General features: G+C 49.7%; 1 protein-coding gene across 1 annotated transcript; it reads left to right on the top strand.

Annotated features, from left to right (window-relative positions):
- Positions 1 to 11,254: 11,254 nt before the first annotated feature.
- Positions 11,255 to 12,431, top strand: LOC133925859 (uncharacterized). Its single transcript, XM_062371608.1, has 2 exons — positions 11,255 to 11,872; positions 11,950 to 12,431. Exons 1-2 carry the CDS (start codon positions 11,373 to 11,375, stop codon positions 12,212 to 12,214), a joined length of 765 nt encoding a protein of 254 aa, XP_062227592.1. The 5' UTR covers positions 11,255 to 11,372; the 3' UTR covers positions 12,215 to 12,431.
- The last annotated feature ends 915 nt before the right edge of the window (positions 12,432 to 13,346 follow it).

The raw sequence follows: 13,346 nt of genomic DNA, 5'->3' as shown, positions 1-13,346 counted from the left end.
CTCACACACTATTAGTTGAAGGTGATATCCACTCGAAGTCTGGTAGTGGCAACGGGAGCTAGGATAAGACTCGGGTGATGTCGAGGGTAAATCCTTGACAGTGATTCCAGGGTATGCTGGACAGTGGGCTCATGTACGGTGTTTCAGGAATCGGATGTGTGTGTGTGTGTTCGAAGAACTAGGGGACACAAGGAGTTGTACAGGTTCGGACCTCCTGGAGGATAATAGCCCTACGTCCTATGTGTGTTATGAAGGATCTCAGTTGAATTATAGATAATGTTCTAGCTGTCGTCCCCTTATATATAGCAGGGAGGAGGAGAACTTACATGTGGGTCCAAACAGAAGATCTCTGCTCATCCTAATATCTAACCCAAACTATCATTACGGAGAACCAGGCGTGCCCACTTGCTCTGAGGGCCCCATGCAACTTGTTGCCTTGCGCCGCCGTGCTGGCCTGCAAAGTTCCGCCCCACAACAATTAATGCTACGTGACAGGATAAGATCCTTTTGTTCCGACTCCATCCACTTTCCTGGTCGGGCTGCTGATGGTGTCCCATCCGTCGTGCGCTACCGTGCTGACTAGCAAAGTTCAATCCCACAACATTTAATGCTACGGTATGGGACAACGCCTTTCTCCACCGACCCCGTCCACTTGCCTGGTCGGGCTGCCAACAATGTCCCATCCGTCGTGTGCCACCGTGCCAGCCAGCAAAGTTTTATCCCGCAGCATTTAATGCTACAGTATGGGACAATGCCCAACTGCGTCATCCATGACTTCGTCCACTGATGCAAGCACCTAGGGAAAGAAAATATTTGAGTGGTTTATAAAAAAATACACTCTGGACAAGTTGCGTCAAATCTGGCCCTGCGACCAGTGGGGCTGATCACGGGTATATGTGTTGGTGTAGGGAGACTGGTCGTGCAGGTGTTAGATTGGTCGCTATGGCCGCACCCTGGTCGTACGATCAACCAGACCTTTTGTAGTATGCTCATCTAGTTGCTAGGTCCCTTGTGGAGTCCGTTTAGCCAGGACACCCCTTTACTTAATACACCGACGGTAACCTCCAATCCTCCCCATGATTGTGGTTAGACCTGGTCACGCCATTTGGGTCCTGGAAAAACGTAGTCCACCCAGGGAGTGGTCGTTTGATGTCATTAGTTCCCAAGGTTTGACTCTGAACTTCGTGTCATGTGGGGAATCTTAAGTGTCCTAAGAGAGAGAAAATGGGGGGGGGGGGGGGGCGAGAGAGAGAGACATTGATTGCCGCTGGACCCGAAGGACTCTTGGTTCTATCAACGAGCCCCCTCAGGCCTCGAGTGTTTTGAACGCTACACCGGTTAGGGTGCCACTGTGGCTTTTTAAAAGGCAATAGTTTGATGGTCTTCCGATCAATTCCCTTGCCTTTCTTCCTCCCTTCAGGCCTTGTAGTGCCTAGATCCCTTTTGTCTCTATCCTATTTCACGCTCCGCTCCAAAGGGTAGGCGAGCCCCAGGTCATGGCGTACTCCCTTCCTTCATCGACGGAGGGGTCAATGATCTTGGATAATTCAGTGGAGGTGGAGTCACCTCTGCCTCCGGATCCGCTTGCCGAGACGCTTTCGGAGGCAGCTTTCATCGCGGAAGCGCTTGCAAGGTTGGGTCCGGTGCTTGCAAGACTGGAGTCAGCGACCATCAAGCTTTCGCTCTTCCAAGGAAAGTCACCTTCTGCTGTCCCTTCTCGCTCTTTCGTCTGGGTGGATCCCTCAGCCGAGGTCATTGATATTTCTAATGATGAGGAGGGGATCGGTTGGGATCTTCTGGAGAAGGAGATCAATGAAGAGGAAGAAGGCCTTCAGGGCGCGCCGGGGTCGGTCATCAGCTCTAGCAGGGCCTTTGCCTTGGCCTCCCTTCCTGGCCCTTATGCAGGTCGTCGCCCGGTCCCTGGAGTGGTGAGCTGTCATTCCAGGGAGGAGTATAAGAGGTTTCTTGACTCATTCAGAGGTAGGTAGAGGTCGGACTCTTTCTGTCAACCTCGCATTAGTTACTTGAGTTAGGGAGGATAGGGCAGGCATGTATCGGGATAGTTGGTCTGATCGGATGTAACTAGTTGGCTTGCAACCCTTCCTTTTTATGAATGGAAAATGTTGAGGTTTCATGATGCCTTTCTTTGTCCCATCCCGCTTGCTAGTTAGATTCTTGGGGCATAGAATGGATCATAGCTCGACAAGCCCGTCGGTGGTGACCAGCGCTCGGCCCGAGTGAGGGTGTGTGGCCTTGTTGTTTGGTGGATCCTATAATGGCCGTTAAGTATGGTCGCGTGTTGTGGTCGGAGCATTAACCTGTCAGGAGCTCGTTGCCGGTCGGGGAGTCCTGCAAAATAGGGAGTTCGGTTTCTTTTAATTTTGAATCTTAGATCTTATAAGTCGTATTCCACGCACGTCCGGAAGGCCCTGCAAAATAGAAAAACAGGCCTATTTTTGAGCGACCCTACACATAAAACTTGCGCAACAGGGTGATGTTCCAGGAGTTGTCTAATTCCCGGTCGTCCTCCATGGCTAATCAGATCGCGCCAGGCTGAGTGACATCGACCACCTTGTAGGGCCCTTCCCACTTTGGGGAGAGCTTGTTCTAACCTGCCTTATTCTGAATTTGCCTAAGGACAAGGTCACCTACAACCAGTGTTCGTTCTCGCACCTTACGGTTGTGGTAGCGTCTGAGGCTCTACTGATATCGGTTGGCTCAAATTAGAGCACGATTGTAGAACTCTTCGATCAGGTTTATGTCATCCTCTCGTCATGCCACCTGGTCATCACTCGAGTAGTTGCTGATTCGAGGCGACTAGAGGGTGATTTCTGAGGGGAGCAGGGCCTCTGTGCCAAAGACCAAGAAGAAAGGGGTTTTGGCCATAGCCCGGTTGGGGGTCGTCCACAACGACCAGAGTACTGTGGGGAGTTCGTCCACCCAATGCCTTGAATAGCTTTTAAGCCGGTCAAAGACCCTGGGTTTTAATCCCTTGTAGTACCATCCTGTTTGCCCTTTCGACCTGTTTGTTGCTTTGAGGGTGAGCCACAGACGCATAGCAAACCTTGGTCCCAATTTCATCACAGTAGTCTTGGAAAGCACTACTGGTGAATTGAGTCTCGTTGTCCGTAATTATGCGGTTTGGACTGCCAAATTGCACCATCAGTCATCGTGTGAACTTAATCGCTGCTGTGGTGGTGATCTTCCTGATGGGTTTGGCCTTGATTCACTTAGTGAATTTGTTGATGGCTATGAACAGGAATTCAGAACCGCCCGTGGATTTGGGGAACTATCCCACGATATCGAGCCCCCAGACAGTGAAAGGCCAAGAGAGTGGTATGGTTTATAGTGCTTGAGATGGTAGGTTGGTGTTTCGGCCGTGGTACTGACACGACTCACACCGTTTCACCAGCTTGCAAGCATCCTAGAGGGCAGTGGGCCAATAAAATCCTTACCGGAACGCTTTTCTGACCAGGGTATGGTATGAAGCGTGGCTATCACATATGCCTCAATGGATATTAGAGAGCATTGTGCTCCCCTCTTCCTGAGTTATGCATTTCAGTAAAAGGCCGTTGCACCCTCGGCGGTAGAGGCGTTCCTCTACCAGGGAGTATCTATGGGCTTGTCGCGAGACCTTTTCTGCTGACGCATCATCGTCAAGGGCTCCTCGATTATGAAGGTAATCCGAGATTTGATCCATCCAGGTCGTACCCGAACCGAGCAGGGCGACCACATGATGGTCGCCCGAAGTCGATGGCACCGAGGGAGGCGTTGGCTCTAAAGGTGTTGCTTCGGGTGTTCCATTTTCGAGCTGAGCATCCCCTTCACCTTGGCCTAAGACTGTGGTGGATGTTCATGAGAGTCTTTCTTCAAAGACTCCAATCGGGACAGGTTGACGAGAAGAAGCTAGAAGGGCCAGCTCATCGGCTAGGAAGTTGTCCTTGTGAGGGACGTGCTTGACCTCAAAGCCGATGATGCGTCGTTCTAGTCTTCTCACTTTGGCAAGGTATGCCGCCATCGTAGGGTCAGAGCACTAAAACTCCCTTTTCACCTGGTTCACGACTAGAAGTGAGTCCCCTCTCGCTAACAGTCGTTTAATCCCAAGTGTGGAGGCTGCTCGCATTCCGGACAAGAGGCCCTCATATTCAACAGTGTTATTAGTTGCAGGAAAATATAATTGAACTACGTACCTAAGGATGTCACCGGTGGGTGAGGTCAGAACCACTCTTGCCCAGCTTCCTTCAGTGTGAATGACCCGTCAAAGTTCATGGTCCAGTGCTCATTGTACCTGTTCGGACTCGAAGGATGACCACTCGGCTACAAAATCGGCCAGTGCCTAAGACTTGATAGAAGTTCGGGGGGCAAATTGGAGATTGAATCCCTCGAGCTCTACTGCCCATTTTGTCGTTCTTCCTGTCGCATCTCTATTATGTAGAATTTCTCTAATTGGGAACAAGGAAATCACCTTGATTTTGTGAGCCTGAAAGTAGTGTCTGAGCTTACGATAGGCTATTAGGATGGCGTATAGCAGTTTCTGAGCCTGTGGGTACTGAGCCTTCACGTCGTGCAGGACCTCGCTGACGTAATACACTGGTCACTGGAGGCCATCCCTTTCAACGACCAGGACCACGCTTGCGACCTGTGGTGTTGAGGAAACATAGAGCAAGAGCTCCTCGTTGGGCCGAGGAGCAGTTAGTATGGGTGGGGAGGAGAGGTACCTTTTGAGCTCTTGGAATGCTGCTTCTGCCTCTGGAGTCCACTGAAAGTGGTCGTTTCTCTTCAGGAGTTTGAAGAGCGGTAATCCCCTTTCTGCTAGCCTTGAGATGAACCTGTTCAGAGCAGCAATGCACCATGTTAGGTTCTGAACCTCTTTTAACCTGGTCGGGGATCGCATCTGGTCGATAGCCTTGATCTTATCAGGGTTTACTTCTATCCTCCGCTGGGACATGAGGAATCCGAGCAACTTCCCCGATGGTACCCCGAATGTACACTTCTCTGGGTTCAGCTTTATGCAGTACTTTCGGAGATTGTTAAATGTTTCTTGGAGATTTGCGATCAGGTCTGTCTTGATCTTGCTTTTGACGACCACATAGTCTACGTATGCCTCGACGTTTCTTCCGAGCTGTGGTCAAAGAACGAGTTGAATACATCATTGGTAAGTGGCACTAATGCTTCTAAGCCAAAAAATATTTTTACATAGCAAAAGACCCCAAAGGGTGTTACAAAAGCTGTTTTTTCCTCATCTTCCTTATGCATACTAATTTGATGGTACCCTGATCTCGCATCTAAGAAGCATAATAGATCGCTACCAACAGTTGAGTCAACCAGCTGATCGATTCGGGGAAGTGGGAAAAGATCCTTTGGGTATGCCTTGTTGAGGTCGGTGAAGTCGACGCACATTCTCCACTTACCATTGTGCTTCCGGACCATGACTGGGTTAGCTGACCATTCTGGGTACTGTACCTCCTATATGAAGCCTGCTTCGAGGAGCATGTCAATCTCCTGACGAAGTGCTTCCCTTCGGTCGGCTGCGAACTGACGCGCCTTCTGCTTTACTGGTCGTGCGTCAGGTCACACAGACAGCTTATGCTCAATCACACCCCTGGGGACTCCGGGCATATCAGATGAACTCCATGAAAAGACATCCACGTTCTCCCAGAGGAAGGTGATGAGCACGAGTTCCTATTTGGGGTCCAGGGCGGCCCCTATCTGGACCAATCTGGTCACGTTGGTGTCATCCAGGCTTACTGCCTTGACTCGATCGTCGGGCTGGCGATTATATGGACTTTTTCTGGCCACCCACTGGATTCCGTGGTCACGGGTTGCGATCCGGGAGTCAGCTCGACCATGTCAAGGCTCCTCTTGTCTTAGTGCATGGTTGTCTTGGCGTTGCCAGCAACGGTGATGGCCCATATTGGCCCAGGGATTTTGATCGCCTGGTATGCGTAGTGGGAAATAGCTATAAATCAGGCCATCGCTGGTCGGCCTAGGATCGCATTATATGCAGTCCCGAAGTCAGCCACATCAAAAAGGACCCTTTCGGTTCAGAAGTTGTCCGGCGAGCCGAAGGTGACGGGCAACTCGATTTATCCTAGTAGCTTGGCCGAGGAGCCCGGAGTGATCCCAAAGAAAGGTGAAGACGGCTTCAAGGATCTTCTCGGAATTTCCAGGGCGTCTAGTGCGTTGGCGAAGAGGAGGTTGATCAAGCTTCCGCCATCGATGAGCACGCGGCCCAGTGGATGTTCTGCACCGTGGGTTCGACCACGATGGGGTAGCGACCAGGGCATTGGACGCATGCAGGGTGGTCGGCCTAGCTGAAAGTGAGCGGGACTTCCGACCAATTCAGGCGAGGGCTTGGGTCTGATGTGGTTGCCCATACCTCCCGGACCACCGACTTGTATTCCCTATTAGATGAATATGTCGTGGTGCCTCCGAAGATGTGATGGACCATATGATCGACCTGCCAGTACCCCAATGCCGACTGGTTGGGGGCTGGCCCCGTCCTTATCATCGTCGTCGTGCTTGTACTTGCGTTCTCCAAGCGCCTGGTCGATGATGCCTCACACGACCTTGCATTCGGTCAGGTCATGAGTGTCCGTACGGTGGATCGGGTAGTAGCCCCGACCCCTTTTCCCATCTTCCTTTTCAAAGCTGCGTCGTGTTAGGCCAGTTTGATCGACCGCAAAGACCTCAGGAGGTTTGGCCTTGTACTTGCTCTTCTTGTCCTTCCGGTCGACCTCTTTGGTAGGGGCGGGCCGTTCGGATGCAGGTCACAGCCTGGTGTCGATTTGTCATTCCCGGACCTCGGCGGCATGCACACACTTATCTGCAAGCTTGAATAGCTTAGTTGTGCTTCAGATTAGCCAGGTGGCCAGTTTCTCGACCATTTTCTGGTCTTTGACCCCCCATTTAAATGCTATGATCACGGATTCTCACGTGATCCTTGGAATGGTGTTTCGGCGTTCAGTGAAACGCCGGATGAAGTCTCGCAACGACTCTCCTTATCGCTATCGGATTTGATATAGATCGGCCTCAACCCCTGGTTGGGCATAGGTCCCCTGGATGTTAACGACAAACTAGTCGCACAGATCCTCCCAAGAGTGAACTGACCCGCGAGGGAGGTTCATCAGCTAAGACTGGGTGGAACCGGTCAGGACAGTAGGGAAATAGTTGGCCATGACCTTCCCATGGCCTCCTGCAGTTTGCATCAAGGTGGTGTAGATCTACAAGAACTCTTCCAAATTGGTTGGGCCATCATACTTCTCGACTAGGACCGACCGAAACTTCTCTGGCCAGTGCACTTCACGTAATCTGACAGAGAGGGCATTACACCCTGTCCCGTAACGGGGAGCCACTCGTTGTTGGGCGGTGGTGCGTGCTCGGGGAGAGAGGCGGTGGTATCGGGGTCCCGGTGAAGGGGGGGGGGGAGCCGTCTGATGCCTCCTTGCAGGGGGAATGCGTGCGACAGGGCTGCTTGCCTTTTTCCTGCTTGCGTTGAGCCCAATCCTCCTATTCTCTAGTGGCCACCTAGCTCTGGATCATGCCCCGAAGGTCACGTTTGCGTAGAGAGTTATGTAGGCCGGAGGGTTGGTTGTCCTAACGTGGAGGTGGTCCACGAGTACTCCCCGTGGTTGGGGGAGCACGAGATCTATTCCGTCATGGGCCCTGCTGTGACCCCTGGCGACCATGGCCATCACCGGCCCTTGTGATAGGCGCGGTGCATGTTGATGTGGTTTGGCGCCAGGCGGTCTTGACCAGGAAGGAAAGATCATGCAGCCATGGTGCCACAAGCGAGCCCTCCGGTACAGGTACCAGTGGGTGTCTAAGGAGGATCCGCAGTTTCTGTAGGTTCTGCACTGGCGTCATGGTCTCGTAATCGAGACGCTGGGCGCGGAGCGGTGATAAGTCTCGAGGTAGGGAGCCCCCAGTGTTTGGGCGGTGCGATGGCCTAGGCGACGATGCTATCGTAGACTGTGCTCTGCGTAGGGGCTCCTCAGGACGGTGTTGGGGGTGTGGGGGTTGTCTTGAAGCACCTACCTGTCCGACGCCAGGCTGGTTTCCCTCTAGGCGTAAAGCCGGGGGTTCGCCTCCGGTGTTTGAGGCATTTGAGCCTTCAGTGCCTCCCGCTGTATGGTCCACCATGTATACCTCACGTTGGGTCTCGGAGCTCTCGGACTCCAGCTCGGTGTCCCATGCCTGGAGCACTCTGAGTTAATCCGGGTGGTATCCCATGATGAACAACTCGCAGTGGTCGGGGTCCTCGGAACGGGACTCAGCGGTTACCGTGCATTCGGCCATGGGTGGCCTGGTCAAGTTTTTTCAAACTTGCTAAAACGACAAAACGTGTCCTCCTACCTGGCGCGCCAAATGTCGGGAGTAAATACCTTACAGTGATTCCGGGGTATGCTGGACAGTGGGCGCTTGGATGGTGTTTCAGGAATCGGATGTGTGTGTGCGTTCGAAGAACTAAGGGACATAAGGAGTTATACAGGTTCGGGCCTCCCAGAGGATAATAGCCCTACGTCCTTTGTGTGTTATGAAGGATCTCAGTTGAATTACAGATGATGTTCTAACTGGTTTCCAGACCTCCTTTTTCCTGCCTCCGGAACGAGGTTCTCGTCCCCTTATATATAGCAGGGAGGAGGAAAACTTACATGTGGGTCCAAACATAAGACATCTTCTCATCCTAATATCTAACCCAAACCATCATTACAGAGGATCAGGCATACCAACTTGCTCTGAGGGCTCCACGCAACTTGTTGTCATGCGCCGCCGTGCTGGCCTGCAAAGTTCCGCCCACAACAATTAATGCTATGGGACGGGATAAGGTCCTTTTGCGCCGACTCCATCCACTTGCTTGGTCGGGATGCTGATGGCGTCCCATCCATTGTGCGCCACCGTGCCAGCCAGCAAAGTTCTATCCCGCAATATTTAATGCTACGGTACGAGACAATGCCTTTCCCTGCCAACCCTGTCCACTTGCCTGGTCAGGCTGCCAACAATGTCCCATCCGTCGTGCGCCACTGTGCCAACCAGCAAAGTTCTATCCCATAGCATTTAATGCTATGGTACGGGACAATGCACCGTCCATGACTTCGTCCACTGATGCAGGCGCATGGGGAAAGAAAACACTTGAGTGGTTTATCAGAAAACATGCTCTGGACAAGTTGTGTCAAATCTGGCCCTGCGACAAGTGGGGCTAGTCGCGGGTATATACGATGGTGTAGAGAGACTGGTCATGCGGGTGTTAGACTGGTCGCTATGGCCGCACCCTGGTCATACGATTGACCAGACCTTGTGTAGTATGCTCCTCTAGTTGCTTGGTCCCCTGCGGAGTCCGTTTAGCCAAGACACCCCTTTACTTAATATACCGACAGGTGATCTAAGTGAAGTCTTATGATCTAGCTGGAGACTCTAAGTGAGCCATATTTATCATGAGCTCCTTGTGATGTGTCCTGTGGGTGGATATTATTGTGATACTCGGTTGGTACGGGATCTTGTTATGCTTGCTCCACCATTCATGATGGCTGGATGCGAAGCATATCATGTGGGTAAGTATACAACCTCTGTAGATTATAACCCTATCTGGATATCCGTGTCCATGCTCAAGGACACTATTATGGTTTGGTCTTAATGATTAGCTTTATGGTTTGAGTACACCTTGATGCGTGAGTTGGTTATTACCCATGTATTGTGCTATGTGCTCATCTGGTGAGCTAAGTGCCTCTGTTTTTGATATACGCCAGCATGGAGCCGCTGAACTACTCCCCTATTGACCAGCCTAGAATTTGGGAACTGACATGATGCAACCATAAGTAATGACTAAACCTGGCAACCATAAGTAATGACTAAACCTAGCAATGTGCAAGTTACTCCTAATTCCACTACATTAAGAATTGGTTTTCTGCTCTAAACTAAAGCCCTATGGTCTTGTCCTTGATTTTACCCTTAAACATCTATCAAACCTCTTGAATAGTGTTTGCTTACATACTCAAACTTGCTTATTGAATTTAGATGAGAAGCTGAAGCGTGACAATGAGTGTGATGGTGAAACATAGAAGATTAAGGCTACGTCCGCACCTAAGTTGCTTGTGGCATTGGGATTTTCTTGTTTTCCGTTGTCGAGTTCTCCTTTGATCCAATGGTCGACTGTGGATGTAAAGAATCCTAAGCCATAAGGCCATTGTATGTCTTAAATAAGGTATTATACTTACATTGAACTATGACTATGATATTGTTCTATTATAATATGTGTGTATCAACTACTAATCTAGGGATTGATAGATAAGACATAGAGGAACCCGAAAAATGGAGCCCTACAAGGATGAGGAGGTGGCTATGGTGTGGATCTGTCGAGAGTGAAGTGAGGGAGAGATAGAAAGGCTGAGTAGATTGAGAGAGTGCAAAAAAAAAAAAACCTTAACTAGCTCCTGGGTGAATATAAAGCACGAAGCAGCGTTCGCTTGGCTACCCGACCCTTCATATTGCAGATGGTTCTACAAGGGAACCGACTGTGATAACAATATGGTTCTTATGGAAATCCGTCTGGAATGTTATCATAGACATCTCATTTAAAGAATTGTCTACTTTGTGGGTCATTACCACAAATGGCTCCTATAAGCAACCGTCTAAGATGGTTATTGTTGAGAGAAGTATGTAATGTACCATTATCCTAGATGGTTTTTGCCACCTGAGCTAACGATAGACAAATCCTTAGGACAATTGTCTACCTTGTCCTTATCACAGATGTGCTTTCGGAACCGACTATGATATCCTGTTCAGATATGTGGCCTTCTGTAATAGTGTAAATTATAATGATATGTACTGATTAATTGATATAAAAATAGAAAATCACATGTATCTTCCCATTAATGGGGGATATATTTATCAAATATTAAAATAAAAAATAAGAGGGAAATCTCTCAGTATTCGAGATAAAATTTTATTTCGGTTGAGATAGAGTATAACTTTGTTGACCTAACTGCCCAATTAGATGGGCAATTTGCCTAGTTAATAATACAAAAGAAAAAAGAAAAATGGATGTGACTTGTGATTTTGTGTGCAATATTCCTTCCTTGCGACATGCTGGAAGGAATAACCCTTCTGTTGGCTACAGTACAGATAGTTTAAATCTAAAAATCAAGAAAAGCTCAGATAGCATTCTACCTAGCTTCATCCTTCGGCAAGGCCAGATCGACCTGTTGGAGTCCTCCCTTGAACACGAGAACATGCACTAGATAGTAATCATGGCAAAGACATGCAAATGCCAATTAATAGCTAGCCTATATATAACACGATCGATTTGACAAGTTCTGTAGCTATTAAAACATATCTAAGCCCACCGGACTCGCGTTCGCGCCGTGAACTCGCAAATGTCCGACGACCGGCAAGCAGTCCTCGGCAGGGAGGAGACGCTGGAGGTGCCGGTCGACTCTGATGGCGGCATGACGGCGGAGCGCAAGGAGTGGCTGAAGGAGATGCGCGGGTGGCTAATCGTTCTGGCCACCCTGGCCGCTTCGGTGACGTACCAGGCGGGGCTGAACCCTCCCGGCGGGTTCTGGCAGGACGACAAGAATCAGCACGTCCCCGGCAACCCGGTGCTGCACGACGGCCGGTTGGTGAAGCGGTACCTCACGTTCTACTACTTCAACGCGACGGCGTTCGCGACGTCGCTGGTGATCATCATCCTGCTCCTGAACGAGCGGTTCTACAAGTCGGAGGCCAAGGTGGCGGCGCTCACCCTCACCACCATGGTCGACCTCATGAGCCTGGTCGGCGCCTACATCGCCGGATCCACCCGCGACATGCCAAACTCCATCTACATCATCGTGCTCACCTGCTTCCTCTTCGTCGTCGTCATCTACATCGCCAGGTACGTACGTCCTGCCATCAGGTTCTTGCACGCTGTGAAATCGTTCATTCACGTTCTTCTTCTTCACCTGTGCGTAGGGTGCTGCCGAATCTGTGCTTCATCGTGCTCTTCACGGCGCCGCCGCTCTTCTTGCTGGCAAACAAGGGGTGGCTGCCGGTGACGAGCCACATGAAGAAGAGGGTGGAGAGGGCCAAGAAGCGGGAACAAGAGGAGGCGGAGAAGCAGAGAGCGGAAGACAAGGCCAACGCCCGGAAAAAGTGGTGCCACTGCGCATATGCATGCTGCCCGTGCGGCAGAGCGTTCAAGTACGACATGGAGGAGACAGGGCAGGGGGCTGCCTAGCTAAAACCAAATTAAGATGCTGCATGAGTTCAGTTCTTGACATTTGGCATGCATGATTTAATTTGTTAGCAGTTCAACGTCGCTGCTATCTGGTGTCGCCGATCGATCGAGTCTTGGGTGTTATTGTTACTCGAGAAGGACAATAAATGTTTCTTTTCTTCCTTCTTTTTATGTTTGAAACACCACGAGACAAGAATACTTTATGAGTCCTTTTGTATATGTGCTTGTGTGGAAACGGATGAATTGCAGGCTGCACCAGCGTGCACTTGAAATTCTTAAAGGACTTCATTAACGATAGCTCCATATAGTGACCTTCAAATTTTAAAAATTCCATGGTATGCTGGTCATGAATCGTTATTGAGTATTTTTGCGATAAGATGTTAAATTTCATTTGCCCACAGAAATAGAGATCACCATAAAACTAGAAAAGTATGAGCACAGTTGTCCCAATTTTATTTTTGGAGCTGTAGGAACAATTGTTGAGTAGCACAACGGTGTCACACCTTGTCTCTCTAACTTATTCCTTACATATGCCAGTGCAATATTACGAAATAGCTAACTCTGTCACTGATAGTGGGTCCGTCTCCACAAGTCAATGAGAAAGATGATAGCATAAAAGGGACAATGAAAATATGCAGTCGCCGATAACAAATTTCCTCTTTTTCTTTAGCAAAAACTACGGAGCCTCCCTCCTCGACTTTTAGGGCTATGGACACCTGCACATGTATTCTTATACTCACCCACTATTACAGAATGAGTCTTCACTGTTGGCTAAAAAACCTTTCATTGTCGGTTTTAGAGTCGACAACGGATAAAGAGTAATGATGTCCCTGACTATCACTACCGCGGGGACCGGTAGTGATAGTCGATCCCCGAATCGATAATTTTTAGTTAAAAAAATGAATTTTTTTGCCTGATCAAGCACCCCCGTGCCCATGCAAGTCACAAGTTACGTGATTTTTCGCGCACGTGCGGTTCATGACACTGGAACCCGGAACCTCTCAGCTCGCGCTATATGTCATCACCATCCTACCACAGAAGTACTAGCAATAATAATAGCATATTCAACCCTTTTGATCTTTTCTGTCTAAAAACTCAAATGATTATTTGGATACCTAAATGACTTCAAATG

The sequence above is a fragment of the Phragmites australis genome, chromosome 8 (assembly GCF_958298935.1).
Source record: "Phragmites australis chromosome 8, lpPhrAust1.1, whole genome shotgun sequence".
In the NCBI taxonomy this organism is placed as follows: Eukaryota; Viridiplantae; Streptophyta; class Magnoliopsida; order Poales; family Poaceae; genus Phragmites; species Phragmites australis.
This window is presented reverse-complemented; position numbering and strand designations above follow the sequence as displayed.

Excerpts from the sequence above, each read along its gene's own strand:
- LOC133925859 (XM_062371608.1), top strand. The coding sequence starts at position 11,373 with ATGTCCGACGACCGGCAAGCAGTCCTCGGCAGGGAGGAGACGCTGGAG. Across the intron at positions 11,873-11,949 it reads GTCGTCATCTACATCGCCAG|GGTGCTGCCGAATCTGTGCT; the intron begins GTACGTACGTCC and ends ACCTGTGCGTAG.